We start from the raw sequence: 20,550 nt of genomic DNA, 5'->3' as shown, positions 1-20,550 counted from the left end.
CTTTCCCAATCACTCTTCTGTTCCTTTTTGAATTGATATGTTCAAACCAGAAAGCCAGTACATTGGCTTAATATCATGGTAGTTAAGCTAAGGAGTCCTGAGTAAAGATCAGACCTATATGCCCATTACAAGTTACTGTCTAACTGGCTTTAGCCTTTTCTGCTTACCTTGAGTTTTGAAAAAGAGCCATGTACCAAAATGTTACAGCTGTAGATAAGTTACATACTAAATGTTGAATGTATTGATGCTGAAGTTTTAATTTATGTCTTACAGGGGATATCTTGACAACATTACAGCAATTGGGCCCAGAACAGTTGGAAGTCCAGAGAACGAAGTTCTTGCAGTTAACTACCTCTTAGAACAAATTAGGGGAATAGAAAGAGAAAGCACGGATGCTCACAAGATATCTGTAGACATACAAAGGCCCACAGGCTCCTTTAGCATTGACTTTTTAGGAGGCTTTACTAGTTACTATGCAAACATAACCAATGTGGTAGTGAAGCTGGAACCTCGCAATGGAGCTGAGCATGCAGTGTTATCCAATTGTCACTTTGATTCCGTACCAAATACCCCGGGTAGGTCTGTGTGTTTGTTCCTTGTTTCTGTGGGTTACGTGAGCCGCAGAGCTTGGCTCATGGATTTCTCATACCAAGTAGCCACATTAGATTACTGCATGTGTCAACTAGTCTGTTTGGTCTCAGTGAAATTCATTGCTTAGAGTGACAGGTTGATCCTGTTAAACTTAGAATTTCACTCTCACTTTCTGTAGGCAGCAATTTACAGATGCGTATTTAGATTTCTGGAAGGTTTGGTTATGTCTGCCTTTCTTATAATTCACTGCTTATGCATATAGTTCATGTGCTGCTTCCACCTATCATCCAGGTCTTTTCATACTTCTTTACTGATTTATTCCTGGCTTTTCTTTCACAGGGTGCTTAGCCAGAGACTATGCCCATCCCCACTAACCAGTCTGTTTTCCCCTCCTTTTGCTGGTATCTCAGATTTTCAGTCTGATATGCTTAAGATATGCCAGGTTTTTTTTGTTTCTTTCCACGTTCAAAGCTCCTGTCTCAAAAGACTGTAGTGATCAAAGGCTGGGGTACTGTTGCCTTGGTAGTGTCTGTATCTCTTTTATGGCTACTTTGACTATCAGTTTTGTGTACTCGCTTAGTCTTGTTCCTCTACATTTTATAAATCGAATCCTGTTAAATTATTATTGCAGCAAGGGTGTAAACTGCTTTGTAAATTTGTGGGTTTAACAGAGCCAGGAAGGTATGGATCTAAAACACAAAATTTGTTGTAACACTCAGCCACAGGTGTGTGCCTGTTACTGCAGTTGAATAACACCCACAGATGTCACTCACCAGCAGTACAGCTTTTACTGGAGTTTTTTCATTTACATCCCACACAATATTTTATTTTTTTGGTGCTGAACATTGTATTCTTTAGCACATGTGACTAGTCTTCATTATTAAGGAAACAAATGAGTATTAGCTAGAGAAACAAAGCTTTTGCTGGACTCTTTCTGCCTTTTTTCTGTCAACAGATAGTATACAGAACTTCTCTTTCTCCTCAATCATATTTCGGCAACATGAGTTTCCAAATTACACTTAATAAATTCATGATTATTATACATGCTCTGTGATGGAGGAACTGCAGAGATGCTAATTACTGTATATATAGTCTATGTATGTCTACCTAGACTTAGAATATTTAACAAGCATAGTACTGTGATTATTAAAAATTGTTTTCAAATTGATGCCCTGTGTAAATTGTGTGTTGATTTCTGTGGGTTATAAAACAGGATTATGTTTACATCAATTATTTTCTTTACAGTTCCTCAGACACTAAAATACTTCACCAACCTTGCACAGAAGTGCCAAAAAAATAAGAGTGGTTTGTATAGGATTTTACAGAAATCTGTAGAGGAGCTGGGAATCAGCCTGTGTGCTTGCTCTTAATCACAAAGCAGCCTAACCCTTTACTGCGGCAAGGAGCTGCTCTGCCTTTTGTTTTCTTAGTATGCCACTTGCACATTACCTAAGCCTTTTGTTTTCTCTTCTCCTATATTTCTCTTAACTATTTGCTTACAGCCTTTTTTCCATTACCAAAAAGGTGGGCTTTTAACCAGAATTAGTATGTCTCAAAGATCAGTGAGTAATATATTTGTAAATCCGGTAATAAAATATAATCCGCTTATGATGCTTGCATACACAAAATGTGTGAAGCAAGACTCAGTCAATCATTAGTTTTAGAAAGCTTGTGTTCCTTGTGAAGGAAAAACATAAACCGTAAAGTCCTAAAATGTGTCTCTTGTTCTGATTCTACTTCAGTTTGTATGGCCTGTTTGATTCTTTTCTGGTAAACTCGATGGCAAAAGCATCTTTGAAATTATCATCACAGACATAATGTGGTTTTTTTAGGTTGGCAATATCTGCCATAAAATCTGTTACGACCTCCTGTCAGTTTTGTTTTGTATGAAGTACTGGGGGATATTTTCTCTGCAAGTTTGTGTTAACGGTCTAAGGCTACATGGCTGCTTTTATCAGATGTAAATCTGTACGTCTCTTGAAGCCAATAACTTTTATTTTTCTTAGCCTCACAGTAAGGCAAGTAAATTACTAATGTCAGTGGAAACTATACTCCTCTGCTGAGTTTTCAAAACAGCATTTTAGATAAAAGAACTCAGTGTGGCTGAAAGCAGACTACTGATAAACTTGGATAGCAGTTAAGGTCTCTTCCAACTCAGAATATTCTGTGAAATTAATGAAAATCTGTGACGATCAGGGCTTTAAATCAGGTAATTGGGTGGTGATCTATGGAAAGCTTTTGTCAGAACAAGGCAGTAATTTCTGAGAACTAGAGTAGAGAATGGTGCATTGGAAAGGTCTTGAATTTATTTATTCCATGCAATAAACTAAAGCTAAAATCTAGATTAAGATTCATGTTTGTATCAGGAATATGTCCATTTCATAGCAGATATGTCTTACGTTTTGTGTGGTGACAAGCTTTGGAAAAGCTGCTTGTTTTTTTTTCTTTTATGTGTAAATTGCACATTTTGAGCAGCTAACTGTACCTAAATAGCATGCTGAGGCTTGACCACATCATTGTCAGCATCTCAGTGCGTGTCAGCATCACGTGTGTAACCCAGGCCCAGAGGAATGAGTTTTAATTTCTGTTTTCTCCCAAATTTTACTTATTAGAGCAGGATAGGGAGGCGCTACAGCTTGCACCAAAGTGAGGGAACTGGGAAAATGGAAGGCCTTGACTAAAAGATGGATACTTAAGATAAAAAACCAGTGGGGTGTGCGAGAAGGTGTGAGATTGTAGTATTGGATGAGGAACTCAAAGAGGACAGATTACTGAGCTTAGAGTGAAAGGGGTTTCTGCAAAGAAGGAAGGGTGGTGAAAAGCATCTGATCAGGAAAATCTTTTATTGTAATGTATACCTTATGGAGGCTTTTAAAGGTGTGAATTCTGAAACAGCATAAACCATTTTTCTTCTCTTGTCTTTGTTGCAAGTCTGTGTGTTTGTTGTAAGCCTTACTATTTTGCTGATTGTTTTAAGGTGCCAGTGATGATGCTGTTAGCTGTGCAGTGATGCTTGAAATACTTAACACACTTTCCAAGTCATCGGAGTCCCTGCAGCATGCTGTCATATTCTTATTTAATGGTGCAGAAGAAAATATTTTGCAGGTGAGAATATGCCAGAATTATAAATTATACATCAAAGCAGCGTATTAAAGCTCTTAACAAAGGAAAGATAATGGCTTGTGTTTATCTCTTGGAATATTCATTAATTACCTGTCTTTTCTGAGGAAAATGTGTATGATTTCAAAGAGAAAAATGCACTTGGATTAAGAATATTGACTGTATTAGTTTAAGTATAAGACTTGTATTTTCTGCATCTGTTTGTGTTATCTGCCTTGTGCAGTCTTGAGTTATATGCAAACTTGAATGACAGAAAATAACATTTAGGCTTGTCTGGTAGATATTTGACCTATATTTTTTTGTTTTCCCATCAAGGCTAGTCATGGCTTCATTACACAACATGAGTGGGCCAAGTCAATCAGAGCTTTTATTAACCTGGAGGCAGCAGGTGTAGGAGGAAAAGAACTTGTTTTTCAAACAGGTATGAGCTTGCATTGTGTCCAATTTCTACACAAGGTTAATTTGGTAATAAATGATGCAGACTTGAAGGAGTATCGAAAGTGACTCATAAGCAAAAGATAGGAGAATTTCTGTGCCTTTTCCCAGGCCTTTGCAGCAATTAAGTTGTTCTCAGTTTTTAGATACTTCCAGGCTAAAGCACTGCCATAGAAGTTGCCTCATCGGTAGGAAGCCTGTGTAGAGCAGAATAGTAGAAGCTGTGTTTCCCTTTTGCATCAAGGTAAAAAGGAGAAAAACATTTGGATAGCACATATCTCTTAATACTCATAGTTTCATATGTTCTATTTATTTTTCACACCAGTTCTTTCAAAATCTTTGCAGGGAGATTGTGGCATTAGAATTCCATCTCATGCTCAGGAAGCAGCAAAAGTTCTGTGTTTTGTAGGCTGCAGTTAGACCTGTGCTCCATCCTAGCTGGAGTGCAGACTTTCTTGTAGTGCTGAAGCTGCTTAGCTGTTTACATGCACTGAATGCTTTAGGGGAGAGACTTTTTTCTAAACAACAGTATTGATGTGTGATACATACATGATGGATTGGGAGTTCAGCTAAAGGTTGTGACTTCATTATTGCTGGGTCTTTTTGGGACGTGGCTTATCTGCTCTGTCACTGAACACAGGAGGCAACAGTGGTTTGGGTTTTTTGCCCCCAAATGTAGCTAATTCTTTCTCTGAAGTGTGAGTCATTCAGCCAACCCAATTGTACTTATTATATAGTCTGTGGGGCAACAGTGTTAAATCTCCAGTGAGTTACTTTGCATTATTTGTTACCATGAGGATGCATATCCTAACTGAAGTTCAAAAACTATTTGCGGTGAACTTTCTGCTCATCTTTTGTTAGGACCTGAGAACCCTTGGTTGGTACACGCATATGTAGTTGCAGCCAAACATCCCTTTGCCTCTGTGGTGGCACAGGAAATATTTCAGAGTGGCATTATCCCAGCAGATACAGACTTCCGTATCTACAGGGATTTTGGCAATGTTCCAGGTATGTTATCAAAAGACATGTCAATACCTACTACGTTTATAACGAGGATACTGTTCTGCTGTTGACTGTGTGAAGGTCCTCAAATTTGGTTTGTTTCTCACACTGGGAGGGAATTCTCCTGCTCCTTTCCTAAGGAAAGAGTTTTTAGATGAGTTTGTCACACAGTTTGCTAGGAATGTGTTTAGATGACTGGTGTTTTCCAGAAAGAAACCACATGGTAGAAAAGTGTCCTGAAAATCAGGAAAATACTCCAGGAATTAGCAGCTATTAAATATTCTGTTTCGAAACATTTTGGTACATGATGCTAATTATGTACTTGCAGGAATGAAATGTCTGTATTTAATGGATAAACCAAAATAATCTTTTTTAGAGATAGTGAATAGTCATTAATGCATTTTCATTACCCTTGGGTTTTGTTTGGTTGGGGGATTTTTTTGTTGTTGTTGGTTTTGTTGTTTCTGTTTGATTGTTGTGTTTTGGGTTTTTTTTCTTTCTGGTGGTGGTGTTTTGTTTGGGGGATTTGGTTGGTTGGTTTTTGGGGGATTTTGGTGGGTTTTGTTTGTTTTTTTCCATAATCGAGCACAGGATAGAAGCTTTTTAGTTTTGCTGATCTGTTTACAGTTTGCCGTTCTTTCTGTTGAGAATGAACAGTGGGAAAGAAATGTGAAGCGTTCACTCAGTGTGAACACAATTCAAAAGACTGTAAACTTCTGAAAAGTCCTTCTTGTCCAGGACAGGTTGTCACTGGAGTCACTTCCAAGAAAAGTGATATTTCTGAATTGGTTGTTAGTACAAAGCAGTTGTTCTGGCATATTCTGTACTGTTCTGAAGTACACTTCTAGCCTGAAACTAAAGTAGCTGATTTTATACAATGTGTTCTTTGTTCAGAATCGTACCTGGGTGGTAAATGATTTCTCACTGACCTCTGGGGGTTTTTTATAAACAGATTAAAAAAAGAATTGAGTTAAAAAACTGGTTTGTTCCTCAGAATTGAGACCTATTTTGCCAGAAATTGTGAGAATTTAGATTGCAGATAGCAGCTTTTTGCATATGCAGCTGAACAGGTGAATGGGATACACTGAATGTGTAACTAATGAAGCAGAATAACCTTTGGGTTTTGGTAAATGCTTTTGTTTGTTTGAAGAAATTATTTGGACTTTGAAGTGAAGGGTTTTCAGACCAACTCTCTAAAAGCTGTTTACACATCAGAAGTACAAAGAGCGCACCTGGTCTTTTGAGAAGGTGATCTGTAGTTTCACAGTGCTGCTTTTTACTACTTTTCAGCATAAACATTTACTGAAGCTTTGCAAGGAAACATTTGGCAAGCACCTCGTACATCTTTTCTGAAGCTGAGATGATCTGGTGTTTCCATGTGTTTCTCCAGTTGCAAGAGATGTCATGGGAATCAGTACATACGAAAGGACCAATACTTTAAAATGTTTTAAAGCTGTTCTGTTTTAAAGACAATGGAAGTCCAGTTAGTTTTACTCCTGCAAAGAAGGCTATTTTGTTCATCTCTGAGGATAATGACTGGGTTACAAAGTAGAGCACCATTTTCTGTGAAGTACGTGGGAGACTTTATTTGTTTTGGGGTTTTAGGATTGCATAGATTTAAAAAATGCTGCTTCTCTTTCTGTAGGAATAGATTTGGCTTTTATTGAAAATGGCTACATTTATCATACAGAATATGACACGTCAGACAGAATTTTGACAGATTCCATTCAGAGAGCAGGTTGGTATTTTAATTCAGTAATTTACCATCGAGTAGTATTGTTGCTTTTTCATTTCGCTGTAAGATTGCTGTAGTGATAAATTAATAATTTTAATTACCCATTTAGTACATGTTGGTTGTGTTCTCAAGAACAAAGAATTAACTGAATACGTATCTTTTAAATACAAAAGAAATATATTTGGTCAATTTGGGAAGATAAACTTTATCAGCACCCAGTGATATCAATTAGATTCCACAGTTGCTTTCAAATCAAAGTTATTTACTGCCCGTTGATACCTGACTGTTCAGCATTTGTGTTCCTTTTATCTTATTAAGTCCTGTTATTGGTTAATGTTTCTCATCAGAAGCTTTTGAGTAAGTTGGTGGCGTAGAGACTGATCTGCCAGCAGAGGTTTTTTGTATTAGAGTAGATCTCAGTCAAACTTATGTGGTAGCACACACCACATAAATCCTGGATAAACAGGATTTATTTTCTGCAACAGGTTGTGCTCATTAGACAGACTACAGTGAAGAAAACTATGAAGACCTTTAATTTCCCAGGAAAAGCTAACATAATCCTAAATGTCTCCAGGATTTTGACCATTCATTCTTTAAGCTTATGTACAAGCCAACTTAGATGACCAGCATGAATATGGTTTTTAAACACTTCCTTACACCAGTTTAGCTGCAGGACAGAAAGTAACACTTCTAAATTCCTGTTGGAAAGATGATTGTAGTCATGATGGTCTTATGTAGAGCCTGTCCTCCTAAACATATCACAGATTAAAAAAAAAAAAAAAGACACTTTACAGCCAGTAAGAACTTCTAATTGTCTAGTGAAAGCTAAATGAAAGTTGAGAATGATTGTTCTCATTTGCTTACCGTGTTTTGACTGTACTGTGGGAAAGGAAAAGGTGGTTGGTGCCTATAGGCTACAAAGGAATATAGTGGCCTTTTCTTTAGAGTCATGGAGGGAAAGAAAGGCAGGTAATTGATAGACATTGAAACCTGGAGGGGTCACTTAGTGGTGAGGAGAAATTATGGTTGGGATGATGATTGGGAAATTATAAACTCTTCTATGGGTTAGCCTTCAAGTCCGGTGCTAAATATCAGAAGTGTAGAAGAAGTTATGGGCTGAAAGCCTGACTGTTTCTCCATTGCAATGGTGTCTAAGTGCATGAGAATTCCCAAGTATACTTATTTTGATAGCTGGATAGATTAACTCATGTAGAACCCTATTCTGTGTGTACTGTCAAATACCTGTTTGAGAATAATCATTTGTGTTCATGTCTTTGTTGAGGATATTTCTATACAATTTTTCAGAATGGTTATAGTAAAAAATAAATAGTGTGTGGTAATTTATCAACCCTGATATAATTATATTGTGTATCTACTGTTTTAATAGGTGACAATATTCTAGCTGTCCTAAAATACCTAGCAACATCAGAAAAGTTGGCTAAATCTTTTGAGTATCGACATGGAAATGTTGTATTCTTTGATATACTTGGTTTATTTGTCCTGGCCTATCCTGCTCGTGTTGGCACAATTATGAACTATATTACAGCAGCAATTGCTGTTTTTTATTTAAGCAAAAAAGTATTACAGCCAAAACCCAGAGGTAAGTCTAGGTTGTTTACGGTTTTGTTTTTTTTTTTTAATTACATTACTCTTTAGCAATTAGCAATTCCTAAATGAAGAAGTGTAGGTGAAAATGTGTTCAGGCCATTACGGCATCTCTTCAGTTGAACTTCAGAAATAAAGTTTAGGTGTGCAGCATGCCGTAGGAGTTGCTTTGTGTTTAAGTCTCTCATCTGAATATTTGTGATGGTGAAAGAATATGATAGGCTTAGATGTCTAGCATTTATGAATCATGATTTTGTCTCTTATCATATCATGAAGATTAAAATTAAATCTTTTAAAGATCTGGGTATTGAAAAAAAATTGCCTTGTAGCCATATAATTTTTGAAAATTCTGTTAATTCAGATAAGGTGGCAGAATCATGTTTGCCTGTCTATAGAGTATGAAAACAAAAAATGGAGAAAATGACAGCAAAGCTTAATAGAGTGTAAACCAACTTAAATCTTCTAATTAGACCTTTTTAGTATGTGTAGGAACATGCCTGTTAAAAAACCTTAAAAAAACACACCGATCTCCTCCTGAAAATCCAGAAAACATTTTTGGAGTAAGAAAATGTTAAAAGAAAAACAACTCAAATTTTTTGTTGTTGGGGGTTTTTTGTGGGGACGGGGCTTTGGGGTGGGTTTTTTTGGTGGTTTGTTTGGTTTGGTGGGGTTTTTTTTGCAGAGGGGGTTGTTCTTGTTTTGGTTTGGGGTTTTTGTTGTTATTTTTGTTGTGTTTTTTATTGGGTATTTTTTGTATACCTAAAAATGGAACTGTGGCTTCATTGGTTCCCTAGTAAAGGTTTTGCTATCACGAAAGCTGTAATCTACAAAACACACCAGTATTTTGGGAATAAACCTTGCAGTGGAGATGTGTGCAAGTAGACATGCACAGAAACAGGCTAAGTGATGTAAACCATGCTGTTAAGATGTCTTCACAGGGGACCCCTTAATTTTGGTCATTAAAGTAGTTACACTGTGGGGTAATTAAAATTTTGATGATCGTCTGCAGTAGAATACACAGGTGTTGAATGAAACTTCTTTTTTCTTCTTCATAGCTGTTCATAACCTGAAGAAGTTATTTACTGCATTCAGCTTAACCCTCACAAGCTGGGTGTGCACACTGGTGGCAGTCCTTATGGTGGCAGTGTTTGTCTCCATCATTGGACGGGCTCTTTCTTGGTACACCCATTTCTATGTTTCTGTGTCTCTCTATGGGACTGCAGCTGCAGCTAAACTCATTCTTGTGCACATGCTAGCCAAGAAGTTCTTCTACAAGGTGGGCAAGACTTTGTTGTTATTGTTGAAGGGCAATGAGGTGTTTAATCTGTGGAAGACCTACCTTTTGAGCTGATTTAAAAAAATGCGAATAGTTTTCAGTATCTAAAATGTTGCTGTAAAAAATTGCTTCATGTAAACATAAGGGATTGTTCTGCTAAATCAGAGAGGTAAGAGCTATGTGATTTAAGACAGCCTTGACCTTTAGGAGCTGCTTCAAAAAAAAGGCAGGAGCCTTTGTGATTTAGGTCACAACAACCCCAGGCAGTGCCACAGGCTGGGGCAGAGTGGCTGCAAAGCTGCCCACAGGAAAAGGACCTGGGGGTGCTGGTGCCAGCAGCTGAACATGAGCCAGGGTGTGCCCAGGTGGCCAAGAAGGCCAGTGGCATCCTGGCCTGGATCAGCAACAGTGCAGCCAGCAGGAACAGGGCAGGGATTGTTCCTTTGTTCTTGGCACTGGTGAGGCCACACCTTAAATCCTGTGTTCAGTTCTGGGTCCCTCACTCCAAGAAAGACATGTAGGTGCTGGAGCAAGACCAGAGAAGGGCAATGGAGCTGGTGAAGGGTCTGGAGCACAAGTCCTGTGAGGAGCAGCTGATGGAGTTGAGGTTGTTTAAGCTGGAGAAGAGGAGGCTCGGGGGGACCTTGTCACTCCCTACAACTGCCTGAAAGGAGGGTGTAGCCAGGTGGGGGTTGGTTTCTTCTCCCAGACAGCCAGGGACAGGACAAGAGAAAATGGCCTCAAGTTATGCCAGGGAAGGTTCAGGTTAGATATTAAGAGAGATTTCGTAATGGAAAGGGTTATCAAGCTCTGAAACAGACTGCCCAAGGAAGGGGTTGGGTCACCATCCCTGGAGGTATTTAAAAGATGTGTAGATGCGGCACTTAGGGACATGGTGTACCGATGGCCTTGGCAATGCAAGGCCTAGGTTGGACTCACGTGATCTCAAAGGTATTTTCCAACCTAAACAATTCCATGATTATTCTGATTTATAGTTCTGAGCACAGCTGGAGATGGAACAGAGCTCTTGGTTCTTCTCTGCATTAGGTAAAAGTCGTTTAGGCCCCTGCAAGGCTCAGTGAGGATTTGGTGTGTGTTACTTTTCCATTGCTGTCATTTGTCATGATTACTGTCTGTCTACTTGTTTTGCTTAGGATTTTTTTCATGAACTTACCGTGATTTAACTTGTGTAATAATTTCATAATTATAAATTGTAACAATCCCATATGGTTTTGTGTCTTGAGGTATCTGATAGATGACACTCTTCCAGGGCAGAAGTTGACTACTCAGGCCTTCTAGGCTGAGGTTTTAGGTGCAGTAATAATTAGTCATTCAGCTTGTTGTTACTTATCTTCTCAGCCATTTGTGTGGGTTTTGGACAAGAGAATTTAGGAAGCCTTAGTTGACAGGCAAATACAAATGTTTGAAAAAGTTTTAAGAACTTTGTGACATTTGGTGAATTTTCATCTTATGAAAAGTTCTGAGAGGATCCATCATGTCTTTCTCTGGAAGTAGAGTTTTTAAAAATTTTTTGGGGAAGGGGAGTGTTAACTGGTACATGTATGTTACCAAATATATGTATTTGGTGTTATCCGTTTGTGGAAGAGATGAGCCATTTATAAAATAGATGCATTGTTACAGTTTTCCAGTCTTCTGGATAAGCTGGCTGATACTTTCATTAGCTGTTAAGACATTGCAGGCTCTGGCTCTCCTTCATACCTACTGATTGCTTAATCATCAGATCAGCCATCTCAAAATCAAAAGTGTAGCATGCTGTAGCTTGCACTACAGTGTATCGTTAATGTTGTTTCTGTAACTTGCATTTTACTTAGAAGTTGCATAAAAATTTTGGAAGCCAGTCTCTTCCTTGGCTATCAGAGGCAGTGCCTACTCATGGCTCAACAACTTGTGAGTTGATAAGCTTTATGTTTTGAAATAGGTTTGGCAACTTCTATGTTTCTTCGCTCTCCTTCTTTTTTTTCTTGTCACCCCAGAACTGAAGTAGGTGCTTTCTGATAACCGTTGTTCATGCAAGCAATCCTTCTTGCTACAAGCAGGATTTGCAGATCGGAACTTTGCACTGCAAACACTGCAGCATTGCTCATGTAACTTAAAAAAAAACCAAAACCAAAGCAAATTACATTTTTTACGGTTAAATTTTTTTTTTTCCCTGAAACATTGCTGGTGTTATCTCACGTATGATGTCTTTTATTCAAAACAAATAACGTATTTTAATAAGCAGACTTCTGAAGTGACAGCTTGTGGCATGACCTACAAAGGCACCAGTATAATATTTCTGCACTAATAACAGTGCTTGTGTAAGAAGTCTGTTAGCAGCTGCTGTTCAAAAACAAGTTTACATTCTCAGGAGGTACAGATAACTTTTTCACACATAAGTATTATGTAATTTGTGATGTGTTACATTTTCTTTGAAAAGGCCCTCTTTGCCTGAAACACTAGCCATGTGTATTCTTTTGTATTGTCACTTGTACATTCCCTTCCTCCTTCTGCCCAAGCCTGTGTAATCTTTTTCAAGTTGTGTCAGCAGACTTAGAAAACTAATAAAAAAATATACTGTCACAGATAATTCTGTATGGTAAGAGAATGGTGAGATGATGCTTGTCAGAATTGTTTTGCCCAAGGAAAACAATTATATACAAGGAATATGGATTTGTCTGTGTGTTCTCATGAGGTGGGATCTATGGAATGTGCACAGTAATTAAATGTATTTACTGCTTTTTGTTACAGAATATGAATGAGCAGTACCTGGGAGATGTTTTTTTTGATGCCTCATTGATGATTTGGTCAATAGCATTGGCTGTGATGACTCAGATGGGCCTTTGTTCAGCATTCATTTGTACATTGTGGGTAGCATTTCCTTTACTCACTAAGCTGATGATCCACAAGGAATTCAGCCAAAAAGGTATTGGTTTTGAGGGGTGGAAATGGTATTTAAAAACTTCTACTCTTACTCTTATTTAGGCAAAAGAAACTGCAAACATTGACTTTGAATAGTCAAATTAACTAAGTCACACTTTTGTAATGAAAGAAGTGTTCTTGAACTTAAGACAGTTTGAAAGTGTGAGAAGCTTTAAAAAAATACACTGAAAAACATCCCATGTCTCAGGTTAAAAGAGCAGTATGTGGGTATATTAACAAGCGATCAAAATTTTGATGAACAGTTAAGGTTCATAAAAAATACTGTAATATTTAAGGAATGCTTGGGACAGAAAACATGTTAAAATTTTTTTTGTAATACAAGATTAATTTTGTGGTGGTTTTGAAAGTTACACTAGTGTTGGCTATGCAAAATGAGATCTTTTCATATGCATATCAGGGATGAGGACCAGTATTGTGTATTGGGCCTTGCAGTGCTATTGTGGATATATCAGTAAAGCTGCGTGTTTATGTCCTTTTCAGCTTTACTTCTTTTGTCTTTTGTTGTTTCCTGTTCCCTACAGGTGCCACAATACAGTTCATTGTGATGTACATGCTGGGGATGTTTGTTCCTTATCTGTATATGCTGTATCTAAGTTGGACTGTATTTGAAATGTTTACACCTGTCATGGGACGAAGTGGTTCAGAAATTCCACCAGATATGGTGTTGGCAGGATTTATTGTTATCTTCACTATGATCCTGTCTTCGTATTTTGTAAGTAGAATTTGTAAATATTGTTTAAAACCATTAAACTTTCTCTAGAGTTTAGAATAAGAAGGTTTTTTTAATTAATACTAGAAATTAGTGATAATTTGACAATATCTTAAATGTTACTGGAAAGTTCTAGGAAATGTGTCAAAGATTCCATGTTTGTGTTAGTCAAAGAAAGGTCATTGAAGCACTGCTTATATTGCTCTATGATGATGTAGTAAAGACTGATGTAAAATACGAAATGTAATGCTGAATTTCGAGCAGATTCATTCTAGGTGTAATGTATGACTGAACAATACATGTACAAACTTCAAAAAGAATACTCAGGTTTGTGGTTTTTTCTGCTGCCATAGAACCTGGAAAGATTCTGGGGCTTTTTTTTGTTGGCAGATGTTTTAAAAACAAGAAAGTTTTGAAAGCTCCAGGAAGTACTCACTTTATTCCTTTTTTATAAAATAAATCAGCTGTAAAAATCTCAGTTTTAAATACTGAGATTAAAAAAGAAGCGTCTTGTATGAGGTGGTACTTGCAATTATGTCTTTTTAATGTACCTTCAGTTCCATAATTGAATTTTAGAGTTATACAAGTAGTGCCTTATATCTTAAGTGCTGCAGTTTTATAACTGGACTGGTTTTTTTATTCTCTAGATTAACTTCATTTACCTTGTCAAAAGTACAAAAACGACGCTAATAACTTTAAGTACTGTGTTCGTAGTCACTCTGATTCTCGTTTGTAGTGGAATCTTCTTTCCTTACACTTCTGATGCAGCTAATCCAAAGCCCAAGCGAGTCTTTCTCCAGGTAAGAAGAGCTTTGCATGTTGTATTGCCTCTTTTGGTTGCAAGAGTGTTTCGTTTTTTTCAAGGCTTAATTCCCCCACCTCCTCCATCCCAGAAAGAGTAATATTCCCTTTCTTTTTTGATTTAAAAGCTCTAGTGATTATTCCTGCATTTGAAATGATGGCTAATGTTCCCCTTGTTCAATCTCAGTGTTCAGCTCCTCTGTGTCAGAAGAGCAGGGTGTTTTGGGTTTTAAGTGGGCGAATTGTGTAAGTGATGATAATTTAAAAAGTGAATGAGGTTTGAGGTGGTCTAAAACAGTCAGAGTCATCTTCTGATTGTGTTCTTATGGTATGTATCTTATCGCAGTAATTCTTTCATTTGTATTCGTAAATACTCAGATATGTGTTCAGTGCATACTGAAAATGCAGTAGACCTTAAGGATTCACATGGAGGATATTTCAGAATCACCTCTACCGCTTGCACGCTCCAGAGGCTCCATCATCTTTCTGTGTTTGTTTTTTTTCTTCTAGCACACAAGCAGAAGATTTCATGATATAGATGGAAATGTGGTTAAAAGTGACTCTGGTATATGGATTAATGGATTTGATTATAATGGAATATCTCACATAACTCCCCATGTACCTGAAATCAATGACACCATTAGAACTCCATGCGAGGAGCAGGCTCCTTTCTGTGGCCTTCCTTGGATTCTGCCAGTGCACTTCATGTTCCGGTTGGTGTGAACTCTCCTTCACTTGAGCACTTTACTGCAAAGTATAGTGGTCGTTTATGCAATTTCACTTATGTAAGGGAAGAAAAACTAAGGTTAATCTTGGTCTAAAAGTAAATAATCCTTCCTCTTAAGAAGACAAACTTCGGCCTAGGTGCTGAGTCTTCTGCTAGAGTCTCTGCAAAAGAGACTCTATGGGTCTGCTGCAGGAGCTTTAGAAGTTGATGTGTGGGAAATAGATGTAAGCACCAGTGGAGAAAAAGGTGAACGGGGGGGCCTCCTAAAGGGCAGTTCAGAGTAGGAGGATGTATGTCTGTCTCCTCCCTTTCCCAGCTGACTGCAGAGGATGTCTAGAGTAGCAGGTCTCCACAGAAGAAAACCAGCTGCTTGTGGCTATTTCTCACACCTCAAGAATCTTGTGAGCAAAAGTGTAGCCGTTTGAAGGTGAAAATATTCTCACTCATTTGTTTTGTAAATTAAGGCAGATGATGGTAATGAATGAATACACTGGTGACTGTTTTTCTAATATGCCCTTTAAATATTTGTCTGACCAGAAGCTGATTTTACCTGCCTTCTGCTAGAATCAACAGCTTTTGAATATTTCATGTAGTAGCAGCACAGTCAGCTGTACTATAGAGAAACTTCTTGTCTTCTGATGTTTAGTACCTCAGGGTGTTGCATTGAGAATAACTTGAAACTTTTTTTTCTCCACAGGAAAAACTGGTATCTTCCTGCTCCAGAAATTTCGCCAAGAAGCCCAATTCAGTTTAAACTTCTGTCCAAGGAGCTGATGCCCAGGAACTCTGTGAGGTTAAGCTTTGAAGTATCTGGTGAGTGACTGAAGCTTCTGGTTTATGATCTGTGTTTATTTTTATGCCCATAATAAATCAGGCTTTGACTCCAGTACTGCAGGTTGCAGTGCCGTTCCCAAGATAGTAAGACATGTAAGATTAGCAAGAATTAATTCAGTTTCATAGCACACTAGAAGCTGTGAGTGTTGTGTTCCAGTTCTTACTTCTGGGACTGATAACATCGTCTGTCTTGAGTAAGTCTTGATTGTTTTACAGCAGGTTCTTTCTAAGAGTGCATCTTGTAGCATTTTATATGTTAGTATATATCGGACTATATTATATTAATATTGTGAAATGTCCTGTATTCCTCTGTTACATCATCATCTCACTTATCCCGGTGCTTAGCAAAAATTGAAGTATCTGCTGTAGAGAAGACATTTTTATCATGCTTTGGAAGACATGGATAGTAATACAAGGATGACATGCTGTTCTGTGGGAAAGCACATGGTTATCCCGCCTCTCCTGTTGATCATGTGGACACACATCTCTGTCCCTGCAGGCCCGAGCCACATGTCCCTGTACGTGCGGCCGCGCACAGGGTCGGCGCTGTCCCGCTGGTCTCTCGGGGATGGAATGCCAGTTGCCAGCCTGGGGGGAGACTACTTCGTGTTCTACTCCCGTGGGCTGCATGCGGCTCCCTGGCTCTTCTGGGTAGAACTGACGGTGAGTGCTGCTGGAAACCTGGAGATGCCTTGGTCCACCCTCTTCCCACCATGGCTGCCATTTCCTATGTGAAGAATGTTATAGTAAATAAAGCTTTGCTTTATTTGATAGATCTTAATTCTGGTATCCTTCTTTTAGTATGTTGGCTTTATAGATCAGCTCCCATGTATTTTCCATGAGTAGTCTGCCAACTTGACAAACAGCCAAGGCAAAAATATTTTTCTTGTCTCCATGGTCTTTGGTCATAAGTTTGGATTTCTCCTATCTTAACCTCACAGTTCTTGAAGTTTTATCTTTACTACTGTTATTTCAGAGTTGATTTTTATTATTATGAGTAGTTACCTTTTCCCTTCCCTTGTTTCCTTGGTTTTGGGAAATTACAGAGTCCTTGGTGGAAAATTTACTGGTCTTGAAGCTGAAGAGAGTTGTCAAAGCTTTGTTCTCAAAATTCTCTTTTACTTTATTTTCAGTGGGACTCAAGGCTTCCAGCCTTGCAGTTTCAGTGGGATTTATGATCTGCCTCCCTACCCTTCTAACTTCCAAAGGAATAACTTTTTGCAGATCTGTATGTTTTTACTACAGGTTTAACAGTGTCTTATCCTTCGAGTGAATATTACAAGTACCTTTGAAAGTTCAGGAAATCCCTTATTCTTTCCTGCACCAGGCAGTCTAAACACAAATAATCCTCAAAGGGTACTTGATAAGGCAGACTGGAGTCTCAAGGGTGACAAGCCTTGCAAGACTGATAGAGTCAAAGCTAGCCAGAAAGGGCTGTATCCTCAGGATTTGCAGTAAAAGGATCAGTGTAAATACTGTGTTGGAGTCCATATCTTGATTTGTCAGCAAAACAGACATACAAACATTAAAGTTGGGGCACATGGAAGCTGTGTAACACATCAGAGACACTGTGATCTAAATACCTGTTTACCAGTTAGTTTCAGATTGTACTTGTCATGTAGTCAGACTGATACGTTGAAGATAGGAAGTATTTTAACACAGAGGACAAAGAACTGCGGAATGAAGTTTGTTGCAGAGATACTGTCTGTAGGAAAGTGCATCTGAATTGTTCTCATATTGAAAAGTCATGAACAATCATAAAGACTGTGTTGTCCTTTTCTCACTTTCAGGCCCCAGAAAAGCATTCTGATGGAATAGTCTCCCTCGCCATAGCAGCACATTACTTTTTTGGGGAAGATCAAAAGTCACCTCAACTCTATACCTTACTGGAGAGGTTTCCAAACTGGACGTTTTCTTCTGGCTGGTCCTGTACTTATGACCTTTTTGTCTTCTGACAGCAATGCTGCAGGGCTAATAGGGTTATCTCTGATGCAGGATGCTCTTGTGGCAAGCACTTCGTAACAAGATGCCAGAGACTTCAGCACATTGTGTTTCTTTGGCAGTTTGACTATTTAAAGACTACTGCTATCTTGGGGATATAATGATACTTTTCTGTCAACATGAATGCAGTTCACCTTGGCTCTTCCACTGAAGTGGCAGTTTGGCTCGTGGGTTTCTTAAAATGAAAACTGCACTTGACAAGGTAATATTAGCGTAATAAATGGTGGCAGTTGTAATGGAAGGGCTTCATGGAATTTATTTTGTTGCTGTGTAAAATACAACCGTACTTCACAGGTACGTGGAGTATCACCTACCAATCCTATCCGTCCTATTCAAGTCAGATCTGCAGCTAAAAGCAGCTTGTTCCTGTGGGAGCAGGGCAGAGGTGGCGAAGTCCTGAGTGTTACTTTTGTCACTGGATGAAGTCACTGAAAACTGTGATGCTCGTACAGGTTGCATTGAGTCCTTGGCAAATGCGCAACGCAGAGAAATCAATATTATGATGGAATGTTGTAATTGTTTATCCAAATTGTATGTTTCTGTTAAAAAACTTAGTTCTACCCCTTTTCCCGTCTCTTCGGTGTTACGGCATGAGTGGCTAAGTTCAACCTAACTCTACCATCTTGTGGTTTTGTTCCTGTTGGGATCTTCACTATCAGCACACGTGACTTGCTCTCTCCTATGTAAGAGTGCTAAGTTCCCACTCCTTTATGTGGATGTCTTACAATTAATCGATTCTAAATTTTAAGTTACCTTCCAATTTATTAGAATTGGCTAATTTTGGTATCTCCTCTGGAGAGATTTTTGGTAGTGTAACGGTATTGCACTTGCTAATACATTTTACTGTTTCTTAAAATAAGGTTTGCTTTCCATAAGGAAAAGTACCTAAAAGAGTAATCTTAAAAAGATGTCTAATATGTCTGGATTGCTCTTTTATTTTCACAGGATGGATTTTATAAATGACTGTGAGTGTTTTAGAGTATCTTCCAATTTTAATTGACAAGCTTTGAAATCCGAAGCTACTGACCTCTTTTTTTGTACTTACCAGGTTTTTGGTTTTTTTTAGTGCAGTGGTTAGTAGTTAAGGGTAATTTCTGAAATTCAAAGAACTCAGTGTATCTGAAGGAACTTCATGCTTTTTTCCAAATTATGTATAAAACATTTTGCTGTATCAATACCATGCTACAAATTTTAGTGTTTTTTTTCCATCTCACAAGTATTCCCTAATGTCATGCAGAGCAGATTTTGTGCAGGCATCATCATTTAGAGTAGAAATATGCTAGTGCTGGTAAGTTTGCAGAGCACATGTAAGAAAATGTGGCCGTTAATTTGTGTGAGCTGTGATGGATAACAGCTCTCCAGTCAGGTATTTTTCCTTCGGATTGTTCTGTAATTGTGTGTAATAGTGGAAAGAATCAGTTTCATTGGTTGCAAGGGACATTCACAGAGTGTCAGCTCACTCATGGACTAGGGTAAGAGGTTTAATTACTGTAATCATAATGAACTGGCCATAAGTATCTTAAAACCCATGGGTTTATACATAATGTGCATTTAATCATCACTCATTTGATGGTATCTGATTTGAAACTACACTCCCTATGTTAAAGTGCTATTAGTGATTTGAAAATCAGAGTTATGAACTAAAAGTCCTGTGTCTTGAATCTCAACGAATGTGTTGTACTGTACTCTAGCTGATGCACAGCTAGTTAACTAAAGCTGCACTGATACTTGCCATCTTCCTCAGTTTTGATTTTTGTGTTTTGCCTCTGATTTAATGCTTTGAAAGTGCTGTGTGAAGAATTCATACTGGGAGCCAAAAATATAAAAATGTGTGTTGGCAATTTCTGAAACTTTAAGTGAAGCAATAACTTCAGTCTCAGGATTTAATCCTTGTTAAATAATTTAATTATGAGGTATGTCTGGTGTGTTGCAAATTTCTGTCTTTGTAAATAAAAGCAAAACTTGATTGGTGAAACCTGATTTTTAGCATGATTAAAGGTATATTTGAGTTGTTTTCATTCATTGCAGTAATGTTTTATTTGAGCATGGAGTAGAAATACTGCTAAGAGGTGCTGGGTTAGACAGCTCGTGTTAGAGCTGTGTGGAAGATAAGCTTGGCCGAAGAACACAAAAATCATCTGAGTTCAGAAAAGTTTAAATGGGAGTCCTGGCTGGTTTCCTGGAAAGGAAGGTGGTTTTTGAAATAAGATGTGATACAGAGGAGTCACTGATAGCTAAGCTAAGTAATCTTTGCAAAATTGATGGTTGAGACCAGATTTATTGTTGATCACAGAGAGAAAAACAGGATAGAAAAATTTGCTGTTTATGTCCATCTGCTTCCCCATTCAAGTACAAGCAGATTAGTCTTTTGCTACTATGGGTTGTTCTTTCTCATAAAAAAGCATTGTGTGTCTTACTCTTTGAAGTGTATAAAATGCAAGCAGCTGGTAACTTTAAGGATACAAGGGCATAGAGTAGAAAAATTACTTACTCTTAGTGGAGGCAGTAAACAGTTGATTAGAATCACCCTGTGCTCATCAGAAACAATTTACATCCACAGCAGTTTCTAAATTGCTTTCTTCTTCTCTTCTTCCCTGGTTTTGATGGCTTTGAGAATCTACTGTTCTCTATTAAAATACATACTTCTGAAGCTCTCTGAGTACTAAGCACTTCATCAGTTTAAGCAAAGGAGGCCTCTACTTGTTGTGGTTATACAATGTAGTGCATTATTATAGTGTGTCACCATACCTTCAAGATCACCTGTCAAGTAGAAG

At 38.1% G+C, this 20,550-nt stretch overlaps 1 protein-coding gene across 2 annotated transcripts in view; it reads left to right on the top strand.

Annotated features, from left to right (window-relative positions):
• ERMP1 (endoplasmic reticulum metallopeptidase 1) overlaps positions 1-19,794 on the top strand; it is a 33,882-nt gene extending 14,088 nt beyond the window's left edge. The window contains exons 2-15 of one of the 2 annotated variants that reach the window (XM_017732823.1): positions 274-575; positions 3,569-3,696; positions 4,027-4,132; positions 5,008-5,154; positions 6,794-6,886; positions 8,271-8,483; positions 9,544-9,764; positions 12,513-12,687; positions 13,226-13,416; positions 14,061-14,213; positions 14,725-14,927; positions 15,639-15,754; positions 16,275-16,438; positions 17,566-19,794. In XM_017732823.1, the coding sequence (XP_017588312.1) occupies positions 274-575; positions 3,569-3,696; positions 4,027-4,132; positions 5,008-5,154; positions 6,794-6,886; positions 8,271-8,483; positions 9,544-9,764; positions 12,513-12,687; positions 13,226-13,416; positions 14,061-14,213; positions 14,725-14,927; positions 15,639-15,754; positions 16,275-16,438; positions 17,566-17,730 (2,377 nt within the window). In that variant the 3' untranslated portion in view covers positions 17,731-19,794. The remainder of the gene's footprint in view (positions 1-273; positions 576-3,568; positions 3,697-4,026; positions 4,133-5,007; positions 5,155-6,793; positions 6,887-8,270; positions 8,484-9,543; positions 9,765-12,512; positions 12,688-13,225; positions 13,417-14,060; positions 14,214-14,724; positions 14,928-15,638; positions 15,755-16,274; positions 16,439-17,565) is intronic. The other variant, XM_017732824.1, reaches the window with a different exon arrangement.
• Positions 19,795-20,550: the final 756 nt, after the last annotated feature.

This window comes from Corvus brachyrhynchos, unplaced genomic scaffold (genome assembly GCF_000691975.1).
Source record: "Corvus brachyrhynchos isolate BGI_N302 unplaced genomic scaffold, ASM69197v1 scaffold194, whole genome shotgun sequence".
Classification (NCBI taxonomy): domain Eukaryota; kingdom Metazoa; phylum Chordata; class Aves; order Passeriformes; family Corvidae; genus Corvus; species Corvus brachyrhynchos.
Note: the sequence above shows the minus strand (reverse complement) of the source record. Positions and strands in the feature narration are given on the sequence as shown.